The 27,676-nt window shown below is 39.0% G+C and overlaps 2 protein-coding genes across 3 annotated transcripts in view; one reads left to right on the top strand and one right to left on the bottom strand.

The window, feature by feature from the left end:
- LOC130102433 (gastrula zinc finger protein XlCGF8.2DB-like) overlaps positions 1 to 9,302 on the bottom strand; it is a 250,377-nt gene extending 241,075 nt beyond the window's left edge. For both annotated transcript variants that reach the window (XM_056268463.1, XM_056268461.1), the window contains exon 1: positions 9,193 to 9,302. In XM_056268463.1, coding sequence (XP_056124438.1) covers positions 9,193 to 9,277 — 85 coding nt within the window. In that variant the 5' untranslated portion in view covers positions 9,278 to 9,302. The remainder of the gene's footprint in view (positions 1 to 9,192) is intronic.
- A 1,079-nt stretch (positions 9,303 to 10,381) lies between these two features.
- Positions 10,382 to 27,676, top strand: part of LOC130102440 (tyrosine-protein phosphatase non-receptor type 23-like) — a 37,281-nt gene continuing 19,986 nt past the window's right edge. Inside the window, exons 1-4 of the mRNA XM_056268470.1 lie at positions 10,382 to 10,420; positions 10,742 to 10,871; positions 25,684 to 25,742; positions 26,177 to 26,326. Coding sequence (XP_056124445.1) covers positions 10,787 to 10,871; positions 25,684 to 25,742; positions 26,177 to 26,326 — 294 coding nt within the window. The 5' untranslated portion in view covers positions 10,382 to 10,420; positions 10,742 to 10,786. The remainder of the gene's footprint in view (positions 10,421 to 10,741; positions 10,872 to 25,683; positions 25,743 to 26,176; positions 26,327 to 27,676) is intronic.

Below are 27,676 nucleotides of genomic sequence, written 5' to 3' on the forward strand. Positions count from 1 at the left end.
GTGGGTCTGTTTACATTCCTGAATGGGACACACACTGCTTCAAGAGTGTGCAGTTAGTTGGAGCCGTTTGCAAGCTCACAGTGATCAAACTATAGTCAAGGACAGGTGTCTGATGCTGAAGTTGAGGCTGAAACAAATTCACTAGATGACAGAGAGTGTTTTAATGGTGGTCATCAGGACAATTTAATAGGTAACTGTAAATGACCACCGAGAAGGTGTTTAAAAATGTGATAAAATGACAACACATTTCTGGTAATAATATTGGTTTGAAAATAGATCAGTGTTTAAATGACGACAGTGACAATTTTTGGTCTGAGAAATAAGAGATAAAAAACAAGGTCAAAAGATTGATCTTAAAGTGAATCCTTTTGAAGAAAAGATCTATAATAGTAATTTTTATAAGTGAATGGAATACAGGTTGATGTAAAATGAATGACTCCAACAAATGTGAGTTGCAAAATATAGTAAAGGTAACTAGAAGGAGAATTGTGTTTTAATTAAGCATTTTTAAAAGGGTTCAGGTAATATAGAGAGACAGATCTCAAAGATGATTTATAATAACTGCAAAAGAGGCAGTAGCCTTGTAAAAGTTAGTTAGTGAATCCTGATTGGAGACTGATAAACTCCTAGAAGAGAAAACTTTGAGGTCAGATATTAAGTTATGGTAATTGAGAACTTGACAACTAAAATTGAGATTGAGAAATGTGAAACGTTATTGAGAACTAGAATAATTACCATTATGTAAGAACAAATAAGCAGAAGCAGTGTTATAGGATTAACAGTTGCGAAATGTAAAATGTATAGAGAGGCATTTGATTAAACAAAAAAGGCCTGCTAGTGTTGACCATGAAAAGAACAGAGCTGATGTTTTGCTTTCAAAAGATAAGTTTGTTATTGGCTGTAATGAAACAGTTCGCTTATCTAAAATCTGATGTGTGCTGTGCCTGAAACTGCCAGTGCGACAGAGACTCAATCTGAGTGGAAATTTGTAATGTCTAAATTCCCTGAGATGGGCAAAAGACAAATATAAATAATATGTTTATTTGAAACCGTATGTAATTTCTGGCAAAGATGCCTTAAGCTGGGATAGAGTTAAAAGATAATAAATAAAAGTTTGATGTTAGAAGTATATGAGAGAGCAGTGTACCATCCAATAGAGTCTCAGAGTCTCTCTCATTCAATGAGTCAGCTAAAGGCTGGTATCTGTGATAATATGTAAAGCACAGAGTTTCAGTTGAAGATCATAGACACAGAGATGTTTTAAAAATAAAACTGAATGACTTTAAAGAAGTATTTAAAATAATAATACAGATAGAGATGACATTTTGATTAGCTTATTTGAGGACCAGCAACTTCTTTGTCTCATTTAGTCTCCACCATTCAGGACCGATGGCTCCGGCTACAGATGAAGTACACTGAATGTACGGTTGTGATCTAAATTCACTGAGTATAATCCAAGCAGCTAGGTTGCTGCTTTTAAGATGATAAATGGATTTAAGTGATTAAATACTGTTGTTATTTAACTGTCTCCCTGTGTGAACACTATTAGGCAATCCGGATGGCCCTGGTGACTCTTGAACGTGCCTTTCCTAAGCTCCAGAAAACAGCTGAGTTCTGTTGAAGAGAACTGATTGTGTGATGGGAAAGAGCGGTCACCAGTGTGTACAGTGGCTACTCAATGACGGGTTTGATCTTCCTGGCCAGGGGACAGCCTAACGCAGGGGGTCACGAACATTGGGCACCTCCGGATGGAGGTGTTATTTGTGAGAAAGGTATGAGAGTTGAGCGCTGATTACTGGAGGCCACCGGGGTCAGCAGAGCATTGAGAGGTGAGATGCGCTGTGACGAGTCACGGCGGTCTGACCCGGAAAATGTGAGTTTCCTCTACATACCACTCGCCAGAAGAAACCGCATTCATTGTATGGCTTGTTTTTTTATTGTGACAAGCGTCTGCAAATATGTCAGGGGAAAACACCCTGATGGAGATTATAGATAAAGGGCTAACAGGAGTGGGCGAGCAGGAGCCAGCTGAGGCCATGAAGTGATTCCCATTAGTTGTTGTGGAGACAGTAGCAAAACTTTTTATGTACTGGTTTGCCTTATGGGCAAGGAAAATCATAGTGTTGATTTTGAACTAATATGTTATAACATAGTTTTAACTCTTGAAGGTCGTTAGACATGGTGGTGGCTAAAGATGAAGACAGCTTTTGATTTAAGGAAAGTCTGGATGACAAAGGTGAATGGTCAAAGGTTATTGTAAGGAATACAAATTTTGACTAAGTTACAGCCTTAGGAGGCTGGTGAAAAAAATTATTTGTTTATAGTGAGAGAGACTGCTTGAGCGGAGGAAGGGATGGTAACTGTGTCTGTCTTTCTGTTATTGGCCTGCTAGAGCAAGCTGAAGCAAAATAATGATAATGAAACAAAACAACCCAGCTGACCTTGTTAAATTCTAATGAATAATGAACAAGACATGCTTTGAAACTGGTTGGGAGACCATGTAAAATTAGGTAGAAGCTACAGGAAAAAATGGAAAGGTTAAAATCTTATTTAAAATTTAAATCTTTTAGCAATAATATAAAGAAAAGTGAACATTGAGAATGAGCAGTTAACATATGTGTGTCTAGTATGAGTGTGTGTGATGGTGACAGCACTTTATGTCTTGTATGTATTAGTTTGGGGCACTAATATTCCGCCTGAATGGTGTGTATATTGCGTCATTAACCTCTGGAATGAGTTTATCATTACAGATGGGTTAAGGCAAATGACAAATTTTAAAGAAGCTGATAATTCTGATGAAAAGACAATACAGAACATGGGACAAGCTTTAAGTTGATTGGCCATCAAGCTCTGTCTGGTAGTAATAATTTTGTCATACATAATGTAGATTTGAAGATCAGTTTAAGTAAATTGGAATTGTGTAGTTGTAGATCACCATCTGGCATGGGCTGAGATAAATGAAAATGTTGTAGATTTGAGGGAAACAACAAAGTGACATATTGGCTAAGTCAACATGAAATTATCAAGAGAGCCTCTCACATTTATGATTATTGTGAACAAAGGGGGAGAAACGATTGACTGACATTGACCAAGTCTGCACAGCACGACCTGACCTGATAGGGAAAATTGATGACTTTGGAAATGTTTGTAGATGACTGACTTGAGAGACCGAACAACAGGCCTGAAAAGCAGAATACGCTGTGAGACTGAGGGCCGTTGCCTTTCAAATACTTCGATAAGAAGATGAGATTGTGGCTTTAAGTGAAGAATGTAATATTTTTGTTTCAGAGGCAGAGAAAGATGTCTGGAGGGAATTTGTCTGAAGGACGTTTGGGTTAGTGTTGATGGCAAACTTTATAAAAAACACTATGTTAAATGTTATGTTAAATTGATGCTCGAGTGTCGTGCATCAAGAGGGAGATGGTATAACAATTGCCAAATATGGTTTATTAAGGGGTTCACAGTTGCTGAATAAATGTTGGGAGAACACTAGGGGTAATTTGATAAAAGCCCTGAAAGAAGCCATTTTTCTGCCTAACAAAATTGATGTCTGTGAGTGTGCACACACACCAATAACAAAGATTGTTTCAACAGGAAACGCCAGGGCATCGAAGGACACGGGAGAACAGTAGACAAAAGAAACTACGTACTTTACTATCTGACAATAACCTCGAAATTTGTTTCTCTTTACAGAGAGTAGGGCTGGGCGATATGGAGCAAAAAATATATCTCGATATATTTTGCTATATCTCGATATTCGATATATATCTCGATATCTTTACAGGAAAATGGATGTGAATACAACTCAAAATATAGGCCTACAATCAATAGAAAATTAATTTTCCATAACAGAATGTAACCAAATGAGAAAAATTAAACACAGGGCCTGAATTTTGTCATCATTATTAATCACGTGATTCATATACAGAAACTGAATAAAGTAATCAAATGGAAAATAACACTGAGTAGTATTTTAGTCCTGAATAAATTAAATACATAGGTTATTAATCCTGATTCCTTTAACTTAAAGCTATCTTTTGTTGTATTGACAACAAAATGAATGACACACATATGGCTGCCGTCACTTTAAGAGCTAGTGCACGGATCCTGTGTTCATTATACTGGCATGCGTTTTATGCTTATTAAAGACAAAACCGACTATGTTTAGAGTATACTCACGACGACCGAAATTGACAATTTTGCGTGTTAAAGCAATATAATCCGCGAAAAATAACTTTTGTTACTGGCCAGCTGTTCTTAAGGCGGATTTTCTATGAATGTGCGCATAGAAAATAATCTCTCAGAGAGCGCGCGAGCACTGATTAGTTTAAAATCGCTTGAATGTTTAAACTGGTAAGACTTAAAAAGACGTGCAAATGGTAAACTTCAGTCACGATGCACTGCTGGCCCGATTGTGCGAGTGAATATCCATCATGTCCCGACTCCTAAACGCGAGTGTGTGTTATCGCCGCAGCTCTTGATGCTTGCCTTGCACAACACATTATGAGAGACGAGAAAGAAGCGGCACCGCTGAACACTCACGCTGTTTGTGAAATTGCGTCTGGCAGATAGTTGTTAAAAGAATGATTTGATTTTATAATCTGTGTGGATTACGATTGCGGGAATTTCCCGCATTATAAATGGGAGACCTGCGGGAATGATTAGAATTATGCGCAATAACCGCGCCGAAATTCGAGCCCTGCAATAGTTTAAAACAAGACGTTTGTAGTATTACTGATTACTGGAGTCCATTAATCGAATTTCCATGCCTCTTATTTAGTAATTATATATTGTAGTATGTAGGCTACCAATTTACTAATGCAATTAATGCTCATACTCGGTTTCTCTCGTGCTCTGTCGCTCGCGCGCAGACACACTCGGAGTTCTGTAGCCTCCGGGCTGGTTGCGGATGAGACAATTGTTGAATGAGACAACACGCGAGGTGAGGGGGAACAAAAGCAAGGAGGCGGGGGCGAGCACAGCACAGAGAAGGCAAACAAGCAAAGTGGCGAAATCAGGATTAAATATAAACAATATATCGATATTTACGATATGTCAAAATCCATATCGTGTTTAAAAAATATCTCGATATATTTTAAATATCGAGATATCGCCCACCCCTAACAGAGAGCATGCAGGATTGGGAGACAGGGCAAAATGTGCCAATAAAATAATGGCTATGGATGAATTTGGCTAACTGTCCTGGCCTGGGTTATTAGTGTGGCAGAAAGGTGCTACACCTGCGCAGCGCATAACTTAAAATTTTCCTTTTACAGAATGTCAGGATGGATTGGATCAAACAGAACTAATTCTGTTCCAAATGTATAAATATTGTGTGGACATGAGCAAAGTGGGTTGAGTGTTTTTTCAGGGTAAAAGGACCCCGAGTGCTATTAAGTGAGCAAGAAATTATCCGGAGATAATGTTTCAGATTGTTGATTCCACAGGTCACACCAAAGGGGACGAGCGGCTGTCAAGCGGTCACTAACAAAATACTTAAGGTCTCCATTCACAGGTGACAGTTCACTCCAGTGGGGGTGCGGTCGTGATATAAGGGAAAACCTTATAAGGATCAGAAAATGGTTGGAGAGTGTGACACCTGGGTCCAAGCCTCTCACCTACACCAACAGGCCACAACCATCCCATAGTCCATGGGGCGAACGAGATGATCAACACGCCTGGAGGAGGATGTGAACCAACTAATGGTTTAAGAATGTGGTTTTGTGATTATTTTGAGGATTTGATTTGATTAAATCAAAATAGGGCTTAGTATTGATATACAGTAGATCAAAAGATTTGATTGGTTACTTATTCATTAGGAAATATTTAAGGAAAATGTTTTTGGGAAGAGAAGATCTATTAATTAATGTAAATGGTAGGGATAATTGTTGAAGCTTATTAAGTAGAACCACAGCATGTTTGAATTAAAAGTTAAAGGTAAAAGAACACAGAACGTCCGTGGGGCGAACGAGATGATCAACACAACTGATGGTTTAAGTTTAACAGAAGAATCTGGTTTTGTGATGATTTGGTTTGATTGAATCAAACTAGGTATTGATTTGAATGTAAATGTAGAAAATGTATTGATTGTGTCCGTAATGGAAATATTAGAGTTAATATTGAACAACTGCATTGGTTAGAAGAATGGATAAAATTATAAGACTTCTCTGGTTAGATTTTGTTAAATATGGCATTAAATAGAGCTTACTAAATTGAATTAGAAGTGAACAAAATATGGTTAGGAAAACCGAGGTGAAAAATGGAGATGGGCGTAGATTAATGGAAAAGGCTTAATGATAGGAGTTAGGATTGTTATTCTAATAATTTTGTTATTCATGGGGGAATATGATTACAGTGACAGGTGAAACATGCTGTCTGTTCAATTGGTGAAAATGACAGTCTATCCCAAGGATGAACAAAATTATGTGACGATACAGGTAGCGGGAGCTACAGTGAGATATGTGTTAAATGTATGTTCTGTTTGTTTTTCTTCTATTTGTTTATTTTCTGAGAAAGATTAAGGGCAAAAGATTTAAAGAGGGTTAAAAGCAGCAGTCATCCGTGTTACGAGATGGCGTACAAAGATAGGGTTTGAAACTGAGTGATTTTTATTATACTTTTATCTGTTTGTTTCCTTACTATGTTATAACTACCTTTTTCCTTACTGGCGTGACTGAGGGTCTGTTTACAGGAGCGCAGGAACAGAGATTTCTCGCTTAGCCCGGCGTCGTAAAAAGGTTTACTTGCTAGCTAAAATATTACGGGGCCTTTCCCCAAACAAAAACAGCCTTATGCTTCTTCATTCTAAACTTTTCTTCACAGGTTCAAGGAGAGTGATCATTTATGCAAAAATCAGAGATAAAGAGTATAAGTGTGATGATATGACTTAAAATTTGTTTTATTGTTTATTATTGTGATTATGGGTAATCAGAATGATAAAAAGTGAGGAGTTGTAGTGGCAATTTTAATGATATTCATTGATCTTTAGTAAAATATAGATGATTCAAAGAATGTCACATGTGTGTCTCACTTGTAGTGAGAGAAGATTCTGTTTATGTACCTGGGGAGGCAGAAGAGGGAGACACTCCAGAGAACAGACGAACTAGGACCTCTGACCTAGATGTCAGAAGGCCATTTTGGTGCAGGGGGGCTTATGGGCCAACTAGTGACGTCTATGGAAAACTACTGGGAGGAAGGCTCTGGGGGGAAGAAGGCCTTGAAACTAAGATAAAAGCTAGTTCAGTCTGTCTGGGGGTGTGTCACTCTTCTGCACAGGGTAACAACTGTGTATTAGACTGCTCCTATTCTTGCAAGAATAAATACTTCTATTTTATATAATTTGACTATGAGTGTCTCTTACGCAGTGATGTTTGTTTGAGATGAATTTTTGCCACAACAGTAGCCAAAAAACAATCCTTCTAATAGTATAAAACATGACGCCCATCAGTGTAACTACAAAGGAAAATCACATACAAAACGGATTTCAACTATTCCAAACATGAAAACTTTACTCACCCAAAACTGACAGGAATGTGGCCTTGCAAACTGGCAATTTGTTGGGGTGCTCATCCCACAGCAGGCTGTATTTCACGGTGACATTCCTCCCCTTCTGACGGTTTTCGTCGTTCTGACGCTGCCGTTTTACCTCAGATACGCTCATCAGGTGAAGAAGTGCCGCGTCCTGATCCACCTTATTAGGTTTGTCATGAAACTTCTGAAAATTCATGACAAGGTCATCGGGTGTCAATCTATCTGCTTGGCAAAAGCATTTAGCTGAGGTGTGTTTACATCCAATGGTGGGGATCCGTCCTCCACCAGAGTAGCGTATCTTCTTAGTTTGTTGACGTTCGTGGTTGTCTTCGTTTAAACGCCGTCGTCTTCCACCTGGCGCGGGCTTAACAGCTTCTTCGGACCCATCAAAAGTGTTTATCACAGTCAACACATTCATTTTTCCGACGTATTTAATTCACACTGACGATGTTTACCTCACGCCTCACGTACACCTCACGCATGACAGCTATTCGAAGACTCCGATTGGCCGAGAGAATATGTCGCACTGTGACTCGAAACGAGTGTAGCGGCTGTCGCGGTTTGGAGTAAAACGACACCTTTCAGTACAATTTAAACAGGGATATGTAGCGATTTGGTTAGAAACATTTATGGAGCAGTGAGTAGGCTCGGTATACAACAGAATGACGTGACAAACTCATTTTTTTTTTTAAATGGCGTTTATCGCGTTTTGGAAAAGAGCTCTTCAGATGTAGATATAGAATTTGCTTCGTTTCGCTCGGACATTTAACGGCGTAGACATACACGCGGATAGCTCGAAATGCGTATAGATAACACGCCACTTGACTTGAAAGTGGCGTGTATGTTTACGCAAAGTCATGATGTCATGTCGCAACTTATGTCTGTGAAGGGAATGGTGGGTCCATTTCCCTCACATATATGCAGGCAGCACTTCATGGTTTTGCCATTTCTTCCACAGTCAAAATGTGCGGGAAAAAAGAGTATTGTCTGGCTCGTTTTTATCATAGACATAATAAATACATAGACGCCCAATTGCCTGCTGGAGCGTACGTCAACGGTGCCGCCATATTGCGGTGGGGAAATTTCCCATAACTTTCATGCCAGGAATTGAGAAATGTGTTTCGTGCACTGCTTGGGACTGGACAAATCGCCACACAATTTAAAAGTACCCCCTCATAAAATCACTTCTCGAAAAGATGTGCAAAGACAGCAACTTCATATCAGCACGCCAGTGTGTTGACAAACGCGTCACCAACACCGACACTTTCCCACGCACGCTATTGGATGAAGGCAACAAATAGCCTACGTCATGCATGTCGGACCCCACACGTAGCCGCCTGCTCTATTCGCCGGGAAAATAACCTGGAGAAAGTTACCGATATTATAGTAATGTGCGAAGTATGTGAGTGGCATTGGAATTTTTATTTGCTTTGTTGAAAAGTGTAGTGGTTATATATAAAAAACTGGATTATCCATCCCCACAAAACACGAAATCTCCCCTCGGCCCACCGTCTTATGTGAAGCACAATGAGCTCCTTTACTGCATACGGACCACAACACTCACTGCTAACGGGTCGTGTGTGAAACAGGCGTTAGTGTGAAGAATATCCCACACGTGTGCTATAAGGATCAAATGAGTTCAGCTTTGAGAATGAAACTAACCTGTTTGTTCCTCAGTTTCTTCAGTTTTCACGCTGAACACTTCTTCAATCTTTATGTCTTCACTCTCCTGTTTAATAAACGCCATCTTTATAATAGCATCACGTGGATCTCAGATGCTCCAGTTTTCCTGTGTTTGCACAATTTGTCATGTTTAAGAAGAGAACAAAGTTTAGCAGAGAATAAAAAACTTTAGTAGTTTGTAGTCAGAGAATTGGAAAGGGAGTGTGTCAGAATGTGCAATTGATAGTTAATGGCCTGATTGGGAAAAAAATAAATAAATGAAAACTAGTGGTACAAATAATAAATTTATAACAAAAGTTATAATTTTCCATGTTTGTGGTCTCGTTACAGTTGTTATCGAGCGCTTCAAAATAGTGAAACATTAGCAAAATAATCGGTTCAACTGTCTCGGAGTTCCGTTTCTCCCATTAATATTTGTCAGAGACCGAATTCGTGTTTACGATAAACTGATTAACGATACATGGAGCGAAATGAGACGCAACTTTTCTGTTATTCAAGCGCGGACGCGCTTTACTGAGAAAATATCGCTCATTAATGTTAGACAAAGCATTACAATGGTACAATAACAGCTTCATTTTATAGTACTGTTTTACAGTACTGTAAACAATATAAATAGACAGAACAGTTTGTATCTAATTAGACACTTTAAATGTGTGAAAACACAAACCTTTCTTCAGGCGAATCACAGCAGGCGCAGGAGCGCGACGCAGCTTTATGACGTCATATCGCCAGACCAAAATAAAGGTTCCCGCTGCTGTGTCTAAAATCCCCAAAGTGCAGAGAAATGAACATACAAATAATAAAATAGATGTCAGATGAATTCAGAGTTTACTTCTTACTTTTAGAGTTTAATGAAAGAATGTTAGATTCATTCTAAAAGGCAAAACTGCAATGTCTGGGTGGGTATACAGAAACCATTTATACACAATAAAAAAGAACTGTTTAAGTGATTTTAACTTAAATTTTATTTTAACTGAGTTTAAAAAATGGAAAATTTCTCAACTTATTTTGACGAGGTTAAGTATTGTAAAAACATTTTTTTTTGTCACGGTTTATTGATCATATATATATTTTAAGTAATGTCTATGCACTTTTGTTATTTTAGACACAGCATCGGGAACCTTTATTTTGGTCTGGCGGTATGACGTCAAACAGCTGCGCCCTGCTCCTGCGACTCGGTTGAAGAATTGTTTGCGTTTTTACCATGGTTTGTACACACAAAAGTCTAATTCGTTCTATTTGATAGTTTTTTACAATAACTGTTAAACGAATACGCTTTTATTGAATGCAACATTGTTGTAAAGCGATCGTTGATGCTGTTCCAATGAGTTATGATAACATATATGAATTAATTTGTACCACTAATTTTCAGTATTTTTTTGTTTTGCCTTATCAGACTATAAATCTGACTGACTTTCTTTCCAATTCTCTGACTACAAACTAATGTTTATTACAGTTTAAAGCTACTACAGTTTGACTTTACTTTTCTTAATTAATCTTAAACATAACAAATTGTCCAAACACACAGGAAAACTGGAGAAGCATCTGAGATCCACGTGATGCTATTATAAAGATGGCATTGATTAAACAGGAGAGTGAAGACATAAAGATTGAAGAAGTGTTCAGCGTGAAAACTGAAGAAACTGAGGAACAAACAGGTTAGTTTCATTCTCAAAGCTGAACTCATTTGATCCTTATAGCACACGTGTGGGATATTCTTCACTCTAACGCCTGTTTCACACACGACCCGTTAGCAGTGAGTGTTGTGGTTCGTATGCAGCATAGACAGGAATATATATATATATATATATATATATATATATATATATATATATATATATATATATATATATATATATATATATTGTGATTGAAACATTTTCAAAGAAGAAAACAGTCACAATATAGAACAAATAAACAGAAAAAAACATGAAAAAAAAGGAAAAACAAAAAAAAAAGGCACAAGACAGGGGTGTATAACTAATCAGAAAAAAATACATATCAAAGGAAAAGATTAAAAGACTTACATATTTCAGTTGTTTTTAAAGCCTTCTTGGTACACGAGTCAGAGATAGTCCCAAAGTAATGTTGTATTTCAATAAGCAAAACACAGAAAAGTTAAATCTCTCTGCAGCGTTTTCTCCATAATAGGGGAAAATTACATACACATCTATCAATTTGATTTTTACATATAGAGATACCTAGATAAGATATTAGGGGTGCACGATTCAGAAAATGTCACGATTCGATTCGATACCGATTTTTTTGTCTCAAGATTCGATTCAAAATCGATTTTCTATTAAAAAACGATTCTCGATTCAAAAAACGATTCGCAGTATATAAATGTAGTTTACTTTTTCCTATGTGATTGATTGCAGTAGACACAATTTAAAAGAAAAAAAACACAACAAATTAAATGTAGATTGCTATTACTTTATGTCTTCATACAAGAATAAAAACTTTTGCAACTAAAAAGTGCAAAGTGCCAAGCTTTGGCCAGCTTTCAAATACATTTAATTCAAGTTTAAAATAAAACTTAAATAAAAAGCTTTTACATTTAGCTTTAAAGTGCTGTAGTCAGATCAAACAAACAATTATGCTAAATGTGGTTTAAGGAGTACTTCAGCTACCAGGCTGACTGTTGAAATGTGAACTCGACTGGGCACATTGAACTTCCTAAAAATATACTAATGTCATAGAACCCTTGTGAAATAATTTTAAATAGATTTTAAAAAGCCACCGCTACTGGTAGCAACTATGGTTAGATTGATTTGTTTAGATCCAGTGAAGTCGTTCATAGGCGTAATTTGCGGGTATCTCCAGTTAACTAGCAGAGCATTCATTTAGTTCGCTATTAATAAGAGATCTGTTGTTTTTGAAATCAAGCTGAGCGCTCGTGTCCGCTGCTATCAGTCTCATGGATACAGTGTTCTCTGTGGCTCGCGCAGTCTTCACTCGGACGCGCGCTTCATATCGCCGTTGTGGTTCCGGTGAAATCTCAAAATAAAATGCACACAAACGTGATGAACATATTCGGTTTTGATGAGAGTGAGAAAAAACGATACGAGTGCGGTTTAGAACCCGTAACACGCTTGGCAAAAGATCTACAGACCATTAAGAACTCAAACATAATCTGCGGATCGATGCATTTATTTACGGGTTGAGCAGAGAGGCTGCACAGTTTGACCAGCGGGCGGCAAGAACTTGCAATGAAACTATTTATCAGACCGGCCCTCGCAGCCTCGAAACACTACCGGACCACCGGTAAAACTCCCGACTCACCCGATTGCCACTCCGCCCATGCACGCCATAAAAAAAAAAAAAATAGCCTATGTGAATCGATTTTTGGAATTCTATGAATCGATTCTGAATCGGTAAAGATTGAATCGCGATTCAAATGTGAATCGATTTTTTTGCACACCCCTATAAGATATCTTGTCTTTAATTGGAATATTATCAATTATAGTTAGGTTACAACCTTTAATTGAAAGTAGTTCACATTTAGACAGATTCAAGAAAAGACCAGAAGCTTTAGAGAATCTATCCACAGTGCAATGGGTACCCAAGAGGCATCTCTTAAAAAAAGAGCAGTGTCATCTGCTAATTGGCTGATCTTTATTTCCCTTTCAGCAATGAGAATCCCTTTCAAGGCACTTTTATTAACATAATGCGAGAAAACCTGGGTGACGAGGAGGAAAAGATAGGGTGAGATAGGGCCTGATACCCCTTTGAAGACTGAATCTAGGTGACATACCTAAACTACATTTCAGCGAACAGTTACTGTTAGTATAAAGTGTCCTGACGGCATTATTAAAAAAATCACCAAAGCCAAATTTCCTAAGGCAACGAAAAATACAATTATGCTCCACTGTGTCAAATGCCTTGTGGAAGTCTAAACCAAATATAAAACTTTCCTCTGAAATCAAATCAGAATAGTCAAGGAGATCTACAATGAGTCTGTTAATATTAGAAATGTGCCTATTTTTTATAAATCCAGACTGAGATTCATCGATTAAATAGCTCATGACCTTCTGTAATCTTTGAGCAAAAATCAGAGCTAGAATCTTATAATCAGTATTAAGTAAACTGATTGGACGCCAATTTTCAATAAGAAGTGGTTTTGTAATTCGAGTAATCACACCTTGTGTCAAGCTATAGGAGGAAGAGATGTTCTCAGTATAGAGCTAAGGGTTCAGAGAAAGCCTTATAAAACCCAGCAGGAAAACCATCATTACCCGGAGACTTGTTGATTTTAAGATGATTAATAGAATCAACAATTTCCTTAAAGGAGTAGGTCACTTTAAAAAAAACTTTTGCTGATAATTTACTGTCATCCAAGATGTCCATGTCTTTCTTTCTTCAGTCGAAAAGAAATTAAGGTTTTTGATGAAAACATTCCAGGATTTTTCTCCATATAATTAACTTCAATGGGGTCCAAACGGTCCAAGGTCCAAGTGAGAGTTTCAGTGCAGCTTCAAATGGCTTTAAACGACACCAGACGATGAATAAGGGTCTTATCTAGCGAAACCATCGTCATTTCAAAAATAGATACAAAAGTTTAAGTTTTATAAGCACACATGCTCACCTTGCTCGACTCTCCTGTTCGAACTCGTTCATCAAAATGAACGAATCTTTTTTTCGAGTCATTTCGTTCATTTCGTTCGTTGAATTAACCAAATGTCTCGAAAAAAGATTTGTTCATTTTGATGAACGAGTTCGAACAGGAGAGTCACGAACACGCATCACAGAACAGAGCAAGGTGAGCATTTGTGCTTATAAAACTTAAACTTTTGTATTTATTTTTGAAATGACCGATGGTTTCGCTAGATAAGACCCTTATTCATCGTCTGGTATCGTTTAAAGCCCTTTGAAGCTGCACTGAAACTCTCACTTGGACCTTGAAGCGTTTGGACCCCATTGAAGTCCATTGTATGGAGAAAAATCCTGGAATGTTTTCATCAAAAACCTTAATTTCTTTTCGACTGAAGAAAGAAAGACATGGACATCTTGGATGACAGTAAATTATCAGCAAAAGTGTTTTTTAAAGTGAACTACTCCTTTAAGGGAAATAGGTTTGTCACAACGATTTTTGTCATCTGCCTCTATAGTAGTTATATAGACTATGGAGTCTAAAAATGAGGACGTATCATCCTCATCGAACCTAGAGGTATATAATAACTTATAAAACTTGTTGCAATAATCAGAAATTGTCTTGGGGTCATCCGTAATGAGACAAGCTATTATAACTGGCATTAGACTTCTCTAGCCTGAAGAAGCTAGCATTTTGTTCTCCTTGCTCCATTCATCTCCTAGATCGCACGAAGGCACCTTCAGCTTCACATTTGTAAATATCATCAAGCTGATTTAGTAATTTACAAAGGAAAGCAGCATCAGCATTTGAGAGATTTTCAGGAGCCCCTGAGTAACGGCATCAATTTCGCTAAGCTTGGCAAGCTCACTCCCAAATCTTCTCATACATTTACCAATATCAAATCTGAGTAACTCCCAATTATTACTAAAAGAGCGTTCCCTTACAGCTTTTTGAAACTAATGAAATAGTTCAATTTTAGCCTAACGGTATTATGTGATAATAGAGAACTATTTAATTTCCAATATGATGGTTTAATAGAATTTAGAGGGCTAACAGAGAGTTACATTTTTTTATAAAAATAGCCTTATGGTCAGTTAGGGGTGTTGGAAGAATATCAACAAAAGTACTATGAATGTCAATAGATTTAGAGATTAGCCAACGGTCTATACGAGAGAGATGAGAAGCAGCCTTGTTGCTCCAGGTAAAAGCTTTAGTTAATGGGAATTTGGTCCTCCAGGCATCAATCACATCAAGTCTCTCCATGAATTGAATAAACTTTGGATTAAGTGATGAGGGTTGACCAGGTGGCCATTTATCAAGAACACTGTCAATTGCAATATTGAAATCCCCACCTATAACAAGCAAAGAGTTTGGACATTTTTCACACTTTCTATAAACTCAAGAAAACTTGCATTCTCAGACCTTGAATTAAAACCATAAATATGGGCCAAAATAATAAAAGTTGAATTGAAATCAATGACATTACACAGAAAGCGACCATATGAATCACGGTCCGAATGTAAAATATTCCCTCTAAATGCATTCCTGAGAGTAGTAACTCGTGCGCAGCGTTCAGTTCATGGGAAAACCACACGTCGTGACCCCACTGAGATCTCCAGAATCTTACATCGTTGACAGATGAATGGGATTCTTGGAAAAAACTAAAGTCAGGCTTCAGTGTCTTTGCAAACAAAAATAAAGCTTTCCTTTTTACAGTTAGCCGTATATACCCCTGACATTTAATGAAAACAAAGACAGCAACATCAACTAGAAGTAATACAAAATAACCGTTAAAAACAAAAAGATCTTAAGCTTAGAGCAGAAAGAGATCTCCCAAACTCTGCAGTCAAACAAAAGTCAATGTTAAGTGAACCAACTTGTTAAATAACAAAATGACAAGTCCCCAACAAATTTTGAACTATAGCTTATGGATATTAAGGCACAATAACCAAAGATCCTAGATTATTTAGCAGCAAAACGTCAAACTTGAAAGAAAGCCATTAAGGTGGATTAATTATTACAGGTCTCGGCTTGTCGGTTCGCATCCTTGATCCTAAGTGATGAACCGTATCGATCACATGATCTGGAAGTTTGATCCTTCCCTCGGGTAACACCTCCAGACGGATCTGAATGACTTCAGCTCGTACGTTTTGATCTGCTTTCTCTGGGACTCCTTATAACTTCAGGTTCCATCTTCTATGGTACCCTTCCAGCTCCTGTGTGCGGTTTTCCAGCATGTTGCGATGACGTTTTTCTTCATCAATGCATCTTTCTGTATAAGTCACTTTTATCTTTAAAGGGATAGTTCACTTTGAAATTAATTTTTGGTATGTTTTAGCTTACCTCAAGGGCATCCAAGATGTAGGTGTCTTTGTTTCCGCAGTATTTTCAATTTTGATATTTTTAGGTCAAACCGCTCTTGTCTGTCAGTCATATAATGCAGGTCTATGGTCTCCACCTCAAAGAGCATGCACAGAGAAGTCCAAATTACACATGATTTAATGACTCGTAAATGTAAGTACACATTGATTGCCTAAGACACGAAACGAGCGGTTTGTGTGAGAAAACGAACAGTATTTATATCGTTTTTACCTCTTGTAAACACAGCCACGTCCAAGTGATCTGAGGGCGCCGGCGCTTTGTGGCTGTAGTTACAAGAGGTAAAAACGATATAAATACTAGGGGTGTGCCATATCATACCGTCCACGATAATACCGGTATACATTTTTACATGATATAAAAGTGTCATATCGCGATATCAATGATATAGCAACGCAATGACGTATGGCGCATTTAGCCTAATGGTGCGTTCACACCGGATGTGAATAGCGCGTCGGGCGCGAGTGATTTCAATGTTAAGTCAATGCAAAGACGCGTTACGCGCGTAAAAAATTCCTGCGGCGCGAATGAGGCGTAGAGCGCGGCGCGGTAGACACGAATACGCCTCATTCGCGCGTCAAATTCGTGCGAATGGTGCGAATTGAGCGCCTGGCGCGTTAAGCGCGTTACGCGCAAATGTTTTATGTAGTGCTTTTTGTGCATTCTCGCGTTTGACGCAAATTCGCGTCTGCCGCCCGAGTTGAAAAATCTGAACTTCTGCGTCAATTCGCGCCGCGTTAACCAATCAGGAGCCTGCTTGCTGCTGTCACGTGGTGAAGCGACCGTTTATAATGTTATTTTATGTTTGGCCTCAATAAATTATTTTGTAATATGACAAAAATGCTTGGTGTGCAAAGCAAATCTTTCACATAAAAACTCGATTTCAATATATGAGAGATACTCATTTTGTATTTAATGCTATTTATTCCATATCTATTCTAGATTCTATGAAACATTATTATTCTAATGTAAAGACAACAAACACAATTTAGTGTATAAAAACTTTAAAAAAAAATCACAGGACATGTTTCACTTTTGGAGGCTCCATTTATTATCAAAACAAAAATAAATGACAGATTAGGTGGGTGCGGGCGAGGGTAAACCTCGTGCCGGGCTGTAGAGCGCGGAGGCTCGACAGGCATAGACCACTCGAGGCCGAGGCCTTATACGGCCTACGCTGTCCTCGTCAGCGTCCTCACCGTTAGGTCCACCAAACCTAGCTCCTGGAGCAAATTGTGAAACTCCTGAAACCCTCCGGAGGGTCTGGTGGACCCGAGTACAGCGACGATGCCCCTACGCAGCTGTTTCTGCTCTCCAGAGCATATACGAGCGGTGACTCTCTCGAATAATGCTAATGCTAATGCTCGATAAACATCTAAAAAGATGGCCGCCAACGGGTTTCGAAACTTTCGCCTCCGGATTTCGCCTCTGACTTTCGCTTCAAACTTTTGTTTTTACGCGCGTCAATTTCGCCATTGACACGCGAATTAACACAAAGTTGTCAAGCGTCAAACTAGACATGGTAGACACGAATTTGACGCGCTATTTGCGTCCGGTGTGAACGCACAGTAATGGTGTGTTCACACCGAACGCGAATAGAGCCTCAAATACGCGTCTGTCGCGTCTAGTTAGACGCTTGAACATTCGCTCGAGTTCAAATTTTTCAACTTGCGCGGAAGACATTCGCGGCAAACGCGTCGCCCAATTCGTGTCATTCGCAACGCCCGGCGCAAATGATGCGTCTATTCGCATTCGAGACTGAATTGTCTCTTGCACAATCGGGCCATCAGTACATCGTAACTAAAAGCTGATGATTTTCATGTCTTCTCAGTTTAAACATTCACGCGATTTTAAACTATCCAGTAGGCTAGGCTACTCGCGCGCTCTCTGAGAGGTAGTTGCACTGGGTGCATACAAAGGCTACAGTACAGCTCGCGAGTAACAAAAGTTATTTTTCGCGGATTATATCACTTTAATGGAGGGAAAAACGCAAAATTGTGTAAAAATTCCGGTCTTGGTAAGTATACTCGTAAACACAGTCGGTTATGTATAAAACGCATGTGACAGTGTGACGGACAGTATAATGAAAACGGCAATGGATCAGTGCACTAGCTCTAAAAGTGACAGCAGCCATAGGCTATGTGTCTGTCATTAATGTTGTCGTCAAAACAACAAGATAGTTTTAATTGTAATGAATGAGAATGAATAGCCTATGTATTTAATTTAGTCAGGAATCAGAACTAAAAGACTGTGTTATTTTACATTTGATTACTTTTTCTGAATACTAGTGTTAGACCTACCCTAAAACGTTTTTCTTTATTTGTATCTTTATTATTTTGTATACAATTTAGCTTTTTTTTTTTTCAAATTTAATTCAAAGCATCATTCCTTGTGTTGTGTAAACTATTAACCACAAAATTACCCCATTGTAAAAACGCAATGAGTGATCAAAGATTTAGTTGAGATAAACGTAATAAGAAAATTTTCAACAACAAAAAAAGATCAATATCGTCATAAATATCATTATCGCAAATATTCTTGAAATATCGTGATATAATTTTGAGGCTATATCGCCCACCCCTAATAAATACTGTTCGTTTTGTCACACAAACTGCTCGTTTCGTGTGGTATAAATACTGTCAAAGCCCCCTTGGCGGTCAAAAAGGGGTTAAACTCTTTTAACACCAACAGAGTGGTTAGTGTAGCTCATCATTCAGGTGGCATAATTAAGGGTAGAGTCCAGGCATCAATGAAAAAGAAGGTTTACGAGGTTGAGGTGAGTTAGCTGTAAGCTAGCTAGCTAGTTGACATAAGGTGATATTCCTTGTTCTGGATGAGGTATGTCAACATAATTATTTTTACAGGACTTCTATAACTGTGAATGTAACTAAACAAAAAAGTAAATATGTGACAGACAGGTTTTATAGGGTTTAGTGAACTTAGGCTAGTCAATTTAGTATGATCTGACAGCCCCGGGCTAGCTACAGAAGTGTTGTTTTGATAAACAGCGCTGGCAGCAATGTGTTTTAGAAGTGTTTAACGTGAGGGTTAAGTTGTAAACAGGCAGTCAGGTACAGCACATGCGAGTGGCCAATCGGCAGAGACAAGTGCCATCATATATCTGTTGATTTGGGCAGAGAAATATGTGTCCCGCACAGACGTGGGATGTGTGTGGATGAAGGCCAACACCTCGAAGGGGGACGAAACAGCAGCCAAGAGAGTGTCCGAGATGACACCATCCACAACACGAGGTTTGTAATAAGTTTGTTGATGTTGCAGGGTTTTAACGTACGTAATATGGTTTAAAGCTATTGCTAAAAATATCAATCGTATTTATGAAACTCTTCTAACATACACTCACGGTGTGTTGTAGTGAATAATGATCATAAGCTTTATCACCATATTGAAATTGACCAATTGCAAGACCGTGAGGCTGAGATGTACACTGTGATTTTTTAAAAGCTTAGATTGTGTACTATAAATAAATGATGATCATAATAAAAGGCTATTAACTTGAGATAAATATCATTACTCATTTTATTCATTTATAACCAGTTTTATATCATTTTTTCAGCTGGCATCAAAAGACCTGTCACCCAGGAGGACAGAGAGTGGGTCCGGGCGTCCCTGTTGAAGCTCGGCCGTTTCACAGGCATGGGGTGGATTTTGAGTCCAGAGCCTCAGGTAAGATTTGTACTTTTGTACTTTCATGTTCCCTTAAAATTAGCAGAAACATCACAACTACACTACATTAAATAGATGACAATTCAGCAATGGTTTTGTCATCCAACACATAATAATTTTATACAATGTTATACGTTTAAAAATTTCTCGATACTGTGTAATATTAGCCTGGATGCCAGCCCGAACCCCGCACGCAACATTTTTTGGTCGGGAAGTTCGGTCTGGACTCGATCCATTGAGGAGTAATTATGATCAGTTCAGAAATCGTCGGGCCAATCAAATTGCCAGGGCGGGCTTTATACGATGATGGACAGATGATCTGCAGTTGCGTAATCCTCACGTTATTAAAGAGCGCTTGGGTTGAACTGGTTTCCCTCAAAGATGGCCGCCGCTGGAGAACTGAGATGTAGATTCCGCTATCGCGTCTGTTTTAGAAGAAATCGACAGCGCATTCATTTTAAAAGACGAACAGAGAACTGCAATCAAGGCATTTGTCGATCGGAAAGATGTGTTTGCCGTCCTTCCTACGGGATTCAGCAAAAGTTTATTTTATCAGCTGGCTCCGATGGTCGCTGAGAAGATGGGACGCACTGAAAACCCTGTGGTCGCTGTGGTTTCTCCTTTGGTCGCTCATGGAGGACCAAGTAAAAGAAGCAACACTCATTATTTTACTCTTCCAGCGTGTGTAGTTGAGTTCTGTTGACAACTGTGCGTCGCTCAACATACGTCACTTACTGCGTTTCTCTGATTAGTTGTAGGTCTATCCAATTGAGTGCAGAGGTTTATTTGTTCCTGGTTCTTTTAAGACACGCCTCATAATCAAAGCCCTATGGAGCAGACTCACAGACTGACTAGAATATGAGTCAGGCTAGTGTAATATAGTTCAAAACTAACATTACATAATTTAGGCTCATGAAAAATTTGGTAAACTACACATGTGTATGAATGTAAACCATTGCTTTCATTTCAAATGTATTTTGTATACACTATGTGGCTAAGTATGTGGACACCTCACTGACTTCACAACTTCTGCCTAACTTTAAATCTAGACTCCCCCCAATCAAGATGTTTGATGGGCTGGTGACCGGCTGAGGACACGGCTCTATATGTGCTGTCAATGATCAGGAGAAGCAGTGGATTGAGGAAGCAACAGTTGCTAAAACTAACTCACACCTACAGGCATCAGATCCAGGGAAACCTGAGCGGAGTTGACAGCTTGGCCTGCCTGTGTGGACTCCTCTTGAGCTGGTCCTTCTGCCAGTCAAACACCATCATGGCCTGTGGACATTGACACTCTGGAAATATTTTATAAAAGATTGTTTCCTACCATACATTCTCTCACAGTTGTAAGTCCTATAAAACTTGAAAATAAATGAAAATTTGATTTTTCACAGAAGCCAGGTAGTTTATTTATTATACTTATTATATCACACATTTGACATATTTATTATTATAGTTTGTAGGCCCTTCATGCTACACACACAGAACTCACTTTCCTAGTGATCTGAATGACTTGCTACCAGTGTTGTGTGTAACGTAACTACTTTTTCAGGTAAAAAGTAGTGTAACACGTTACTACTGAAAACTTGGTAACGAAACGTAGTTCCTTTTTCAATTCGACGCAACGTTACTTTTCCCAGGGACAGATTTGACAGCGATTTCCATCTCAGTAGTGAATGCTTACCAGAACTGCACATAATGGATTACATAATCAGAGAGTAGTAGGGATGCACGATATTGGATTTTGGCCGATATTCGATATGCCGATATTTTCAAACTAATTTTGCCCGATACCGATATATTTGTATTTTTTTTAAGTAAAAGCTTATTAAAGCTTCTATTAAAGTTCTCAGTCAAGAGCAGTGAGTGATTTCCTCTTTGTGTTTTGTTGTTTTATTAACATTAAAGGGATAGTTCTCCCAAAAAATTAAATTGTCATCATTTACTCTCTCAAGTTTCTTTCTTCTGTTGAAAATAAAAGTTATTTGGAAGAATGTGGCTTACCAAACAGTTGCTGTACTCCAGTGACTTCCATAGTATATTTAAGCACAAGAAAGAAATGAATACAGGTTTGGAACAACATTAGAGTGAGTAAATAATGACAGAATTTTTTATTTCTGGGTGCAGTTTCTCTTTAAGGACAAGTGGCAGCTTATTATTACTGTCTCTTTAATGGTGTGTTCAGCGTGAAATACGCGTCTAGTTAGACGCTTGAACATTCGTTCGAGTTCAAATTTTTCAACCTGCGCGGAAGACATTCGCGGCAAACGCGTCGCCCAATTCGCGCCATTCGCAACGCCCGACGCGAATGATGCATCTATTCGCGTCTTTGCATTGACTTTGTATGTAATCTACTCGCGCAAATAATTAAATTCGCATTCGGTGTGAACACACCATAAGAACTGCACGCGACGCGTCTAATATACACGCATTTGACAAGCAGATTTTCTCTGTTTGCTTTCACTGTAGACATAACCAACTTTCTTTATGTAAACCTTGTGTGTATTTGACAGTATCAGCGCAATAAGACTGGAAAGATTAGTCCAGTATGCAGGCGCTGTGACGGCTTTAGTTCCTGTGAGCGTCGGGTGTACGCGCTCAGAAAAGCGGATGTTAGAACAGCGCATCAGCACGTGAATGACATGTTTAATTAGCAAGACTTTGACGCACATGCAAATAATGAACTTTTGTGAATTGCAGTGTCCCGTGAGTGTAACTCTACCTCTGCGTTTACATCATGTGATGTGATGTGAATGTACGTCGCGTTGTACAGTATGTTGAGATGAAGGTGCCAGAATTGAATGAAATCAAGGCAATTGGTTGATAAATGTATTAAAATTAAGATACTATTTATACAAAACGAAATTCACTTTAAAGGTGCATTGCGCAACATTTCATGTTAAAAATAGCTGTTTTTTAACCTATGCATGCTTAAACAATTGCCTGATGGGCTGAATGAGCCCTTCTCTGATCACTGCGATTGCCTCTATAATCCTGTACAGTAAAATAAATAAGAGGGATTCGGGCCGGAATGTGAGACTGGCGTGACGTCATGCGCGTTCACGCTCACCTGGCTATGTCTGGCAGGTTTGTGTATTCGCCGCCATTCTCCGTATCAGCGAAGACAACTCAAGCGACAAAACTTTAGTCAACTTTCCACAAAAGTAGAAGATGGATTCTAAGAGACCGGCTTGTAGTTCATTCCAAACCCCATCGCAAACTCCACGTAAGACAAAGAAAATAAAACTTGTGTCTAGTGCCACCAAAAGGGCCAAATTGGAGTCAGACAGGCGTCGGAATAAGACGAGAGTCAACCTCGGGAAGGCTTTCAACAAATGGAGAGATCTCCGGTCTGTGTTGGGGAATTTCATTTGTCTCATACATGTCTCATACATGGGTCTGAATATAAAATGCTGTAATGCTAGAGAAAACCAGGTCTGAATCTGTGATGTCTATACTAGAGAAAACTAGGCCTGAATACATGGAGAGATGTTAAAAAAGCGCATGCGCTAAGGTCTTGCCACCAATAAGAAAAAGGCATTGATGCGGTTAAACTTTCTGTCAAAATTATGGATGATGACCTTTGATCTTGTTCCGCCCCTTGCGGTTAAACTTTCTGTCAAAATGATGGTGACAGTTAGTTTAATCGTTTGAAGTTAGTTTGATAAGAAAAAGGGGAGTGTGACAGATAGTTTGAGATGTTTTGGCTTTGATGGTGACAATTAGTTTGATCAAGAAAAAGGGGAGTATGACAGTTAGTTTGATCGTTTGAAGTTAGTTTGGCGACAGGCCAAAGAGGAGTAAGTAGAAAAAGATAACTGTATGAGCGTTAATTGGACACCTGATAAGAAAAAGGTATAAGACCTGAGCGCTGGCCCTTGTGAAGTCAGATGGCCAGCTGGCATCTCACTTTGTTGAACTGCTCAATAAAGTTATTCTTCTGAGACCTGAAACTTCGACTCTGAAAGATTTCTTCTGAGACCTGAACCAGACTTTGAAGACTTGAACCAAAGATTGAGAATTTGCCACGACATCTGCTCTAGGGCTCAAACGGGATCCTATACAAAGTAATAACTTATATTCTTCATGAACGTGTTTCCATAATAATACAATCATAAGTGGATACAGTAAGCACATAAAAATGTTCAACATGGAGATAGATGGAAACAAAAACCGAAGTTTTCTACTACCCCCGTTTTCCCCTCACACACACATCAGTGTGTAATTTACTCAAATGCCTTTCCTTTCATATATTTAAAATGACTTGTGCGGCTGATGCTCCTTTGGTTATGAACAGCTCGTGCAAGCGTGTGTGTGGTCTATGAGCGTGCACACCTCTGGTTGCAGTTTCGCTTGTCGCCACAGGGGGCGTAGTTCTGCAAAAACTCAGAGACTTGCACAATGCACCTTTTAAAGAAAGGCTTTCTTCAAAACAAAACTTAATGAAGTGGTCATATCATGTCTGACCCACTCAGTGTCCCCGATATATTACACATCCATCTTACTCGCGCTGTTCACTTTTCATAATCAACATAGATGGAAAAAAATAACACAATAATATTTTAACAAATATGAAGCTAAATGCGCATAACGTATAGTAGGCCTAGACTCTCTATTTGTACAAAATGCTGCACATTCATTTAATTCTGAATTTTGCACACATAAGTTAAAAGGCATTTGTTTATGTGCATAGTAAAACATATGTGCAACATTTTTCAAGTTCACGGATAATTGTGCGTGCATTTATTAATCATTATGATACTAAAATCATAATAAAGTAGGCTATTCTATGTACAAAAAATCAGATGAGCCCAGAATATGAACCCAACGTGTTTAATTACGGTACACGTTAAGCATTTTCCTACCATAGAAAACCATTATACAGTAAGAACGCTTAATGTGGCTTAATGCAGATTAGAATGTCCCCTTATTATGTCGAAATAAGATAAGTTTTCTTTTTTTTTCTTCACCATGCGGATCAGGACTTCCATAGAATACAGCCTGAATATAATTGCTTCCAGAAATCATTTTTTGGGGTGCTAACGGGGAGCTTTGGTCTTTCTGGGGGCTTTCATTCTAGCCCCTCCCTAGCGCCGCCCATGCATATCCATTAACGGGCATTTCTTCATAAATATTCAAGATTTGTATAAATGTATTATGCATTTATGGCATTATGCATAGTAGAACTTTATGTAGCCCTACACATTTAGGAACAGATATTGGGTTCTGCCCAAATATGTCTGACGCATGGTCAAGGACCCTTGAAAGAGGTGTACCCTTGGCGTTGTTTTTCGACACGGCAGTCCATCATATAGATTATTTAAATAATAATAATGGAATATACTTTTTAGCACCAATTTATGTATCTGTTGGCCAATCATCCATCATCAGCGATGCTGTCACTGTTTGCGACCCTTTGCTGACAGTATCATTGCGCTTCTGGCCTGAACTGTAAGTGGCTTCCAAAATAAACCGTGAATTAGAAATGATATAACAATGACACATGAGAAATTATCGATTATGCTAATATGTTGTTATGTTTGCTGACACTGTCTAAAGGGGGTATTCACAACGACAGGTAGGCCTATATGCCCCAAGTGTCTTTAACACGTGCTTTCTGACCCACAACATGCAATTTGCCAACTGTTTAATGGGTAAAGAATAGATTTTAGTATTAAATGTTAGGTTATGATTGGGGTTGCCTACTGTGCGCGCCGGCGCTATTGTTATGTGCCAGGCTTTTTGCCTGTGAAATCTCTTCATCTGTTCTCTGTTAAAAATATATATCATGTCTACCTGATTGTGTGTGTGTGTAGATTTCAAAATGACTCGAAGGAAGTTCAAGCCTTGCCCCTCCTGCCAAGCACCTAACCAGGTAAGAGGAAAGTGGAATAGAGCATTATGTCCAATATTAAAATATGTGGTTTTAATGTTCTACATTTCTCATTAGTAGGACACTAAACTATGCTTCTACTAAATGACCCTGTATGATATCTGTACTGTGTTACAAAACAGTGATAATGTAAGTTGTCTGGGTTGATGCCAATTTTGATTGCTTGTTTTGCACCAAACGCCATAGGCAACTTTCATTAGAGTAGCCTGGGTGTCTCCTACATCTGCCACTTTCACTGTATGATTATAATAATAATAATAATCCTGTGTCAATCTAGAGACGCATATTCTGAATAGCATTGAGCTTCGTGTGTTCCTCTTTCCTGTATACAGCCAAATTAAACTGTATCTTGATTGTACTTCTTCTCTGTGACTGTGGATCTGATGTCTCACTTTGGTATACTTTTACCAACACAGGTGAGCCGCAAAACCTGCAGCTCTTGTTTCACAACCATCTCCAATAAAACCAAACTAATGGCCAAAAAAGTGTCCCTGGACAGGGAGTGGGGGGAAAGGATCCTAAAAAATAGAAATGCAGGAAGAGTGGTGGACTCTGCCAATATTGCAGTAAGTAGAAATGCTCATATTTCATTAAGCAATATGATTTGTTTCACTTTCATTAATATTGTGTGATAGGGCAAGGACCTCATTTTACAAAAATACGTTTAATCTGTCAGTGAATGAATTTGAGGTAGTCATGGCATCAGTGTAACATATTATTTTAATTAATTTGTCATTTGCTTGACATGCATACATGCATTTGTTTACAAATACAACCGGCTACATAGTAAATATAAACTTGCTTTAGTACCACACAGACGCTATGCGTGTTATTGAAGTCTCTGTCTCTGCTAAAGGCAAATCACAGAATACAGACCCAGCGTAATGTATGTACAGTGCCAAGAATAAGTTTAGACCCCCGTGCTAAAGTTGCCTAAAAAGAGGAATAAAAAATCATCTTTTGGAAATTGATCGAAATGCCTTAATTACAAAAATGAGGAAAACGTCTCGGGTTATGACTATAACCCTTGTTCCCTGAGAAGGGAACGAGACACTGCGTCGAGAATTCGACTTTGAGGACGCTCCCTAAGTGTGCGCCTCTGAAGTATGAATGAAACTATTCCAATCCTGATTGGTGTTGCGTCGTGACGTAACATGTGACGGCATACCCGGAAGTATAAAAGTGACGCTGTCACAACACATACCACACGATGAAGCAAGACGCTCTAAGGCCTCAAGGGGCGTGGCAGAACGACGCAGTGTCTCGTTCCTTTCTCAGGGAACAAGGGTTATAGTCAAAACCCGAGACGTTCCCTTTCGAGGGAACTCTACACTGCGTCGAGAATTCGACTTTGGGGAACGAATGCCCACTAGGCCACGCACCGAATAGGCCTGTCCCGGAGTGAAACTGTTTTAGGCACTCAGCAAGGACTAAGTACGTGTGCACCAGGCGTACTGGGAAGGTGAAGACTGTAGAACCGAATAAAAGTGTGTGGAGTAGCCCAGCCGGCTGCCTCACAGATCTCCTGCAGGGGCACTCCCGAAAGAAGGGCCCTAGAGGAAGCCATACCTCTAGTAGAATGAGCCCTAACAGCTAAAGGTGAAGGCATATCGCGCACGCTGTAAGCTGAAGTAATCGCCTCAACGATCCAATTACTAATCGTTTGCTTTGATGCCGGGAGCCCCTTCTTAGGTGACCCAAAACACACCAATAATTGGTCCGACCTTCTCCAAGAAGAGGACCTCTCGAGGTACACGCTCAAGGCTCTGACAGGGCAGAGTAAATGGAGCTTCTCTTCTTCTGCCGACACATGAGGTGGAGGATGAAATGCCTGAAGGACTGTAGATCGAGCCCTATTAGTTGGTACTTTAGGCACGTAGCCCGGACTTGAAGAAATTCCAGAACTGAAGCCACCG

Source organism: Rhinichthys klamathensis, unplaced genomic scaffold, assembly GCF_029890125.1.
Source record: "Rhinichthys klamathensis goyatoka isolate OS25496 unplaced genomic scaffold, OSU_Roscu_1.1 h1tg000272l_1, whole genome shotgun sequence".
Lineage (NCBI taxonomy): Eukaryota > Metazoa > Chordata > Actinopteri > Cypriniformes > Leuciscidae > Rhinichthys > Rhinichthys klamathensis.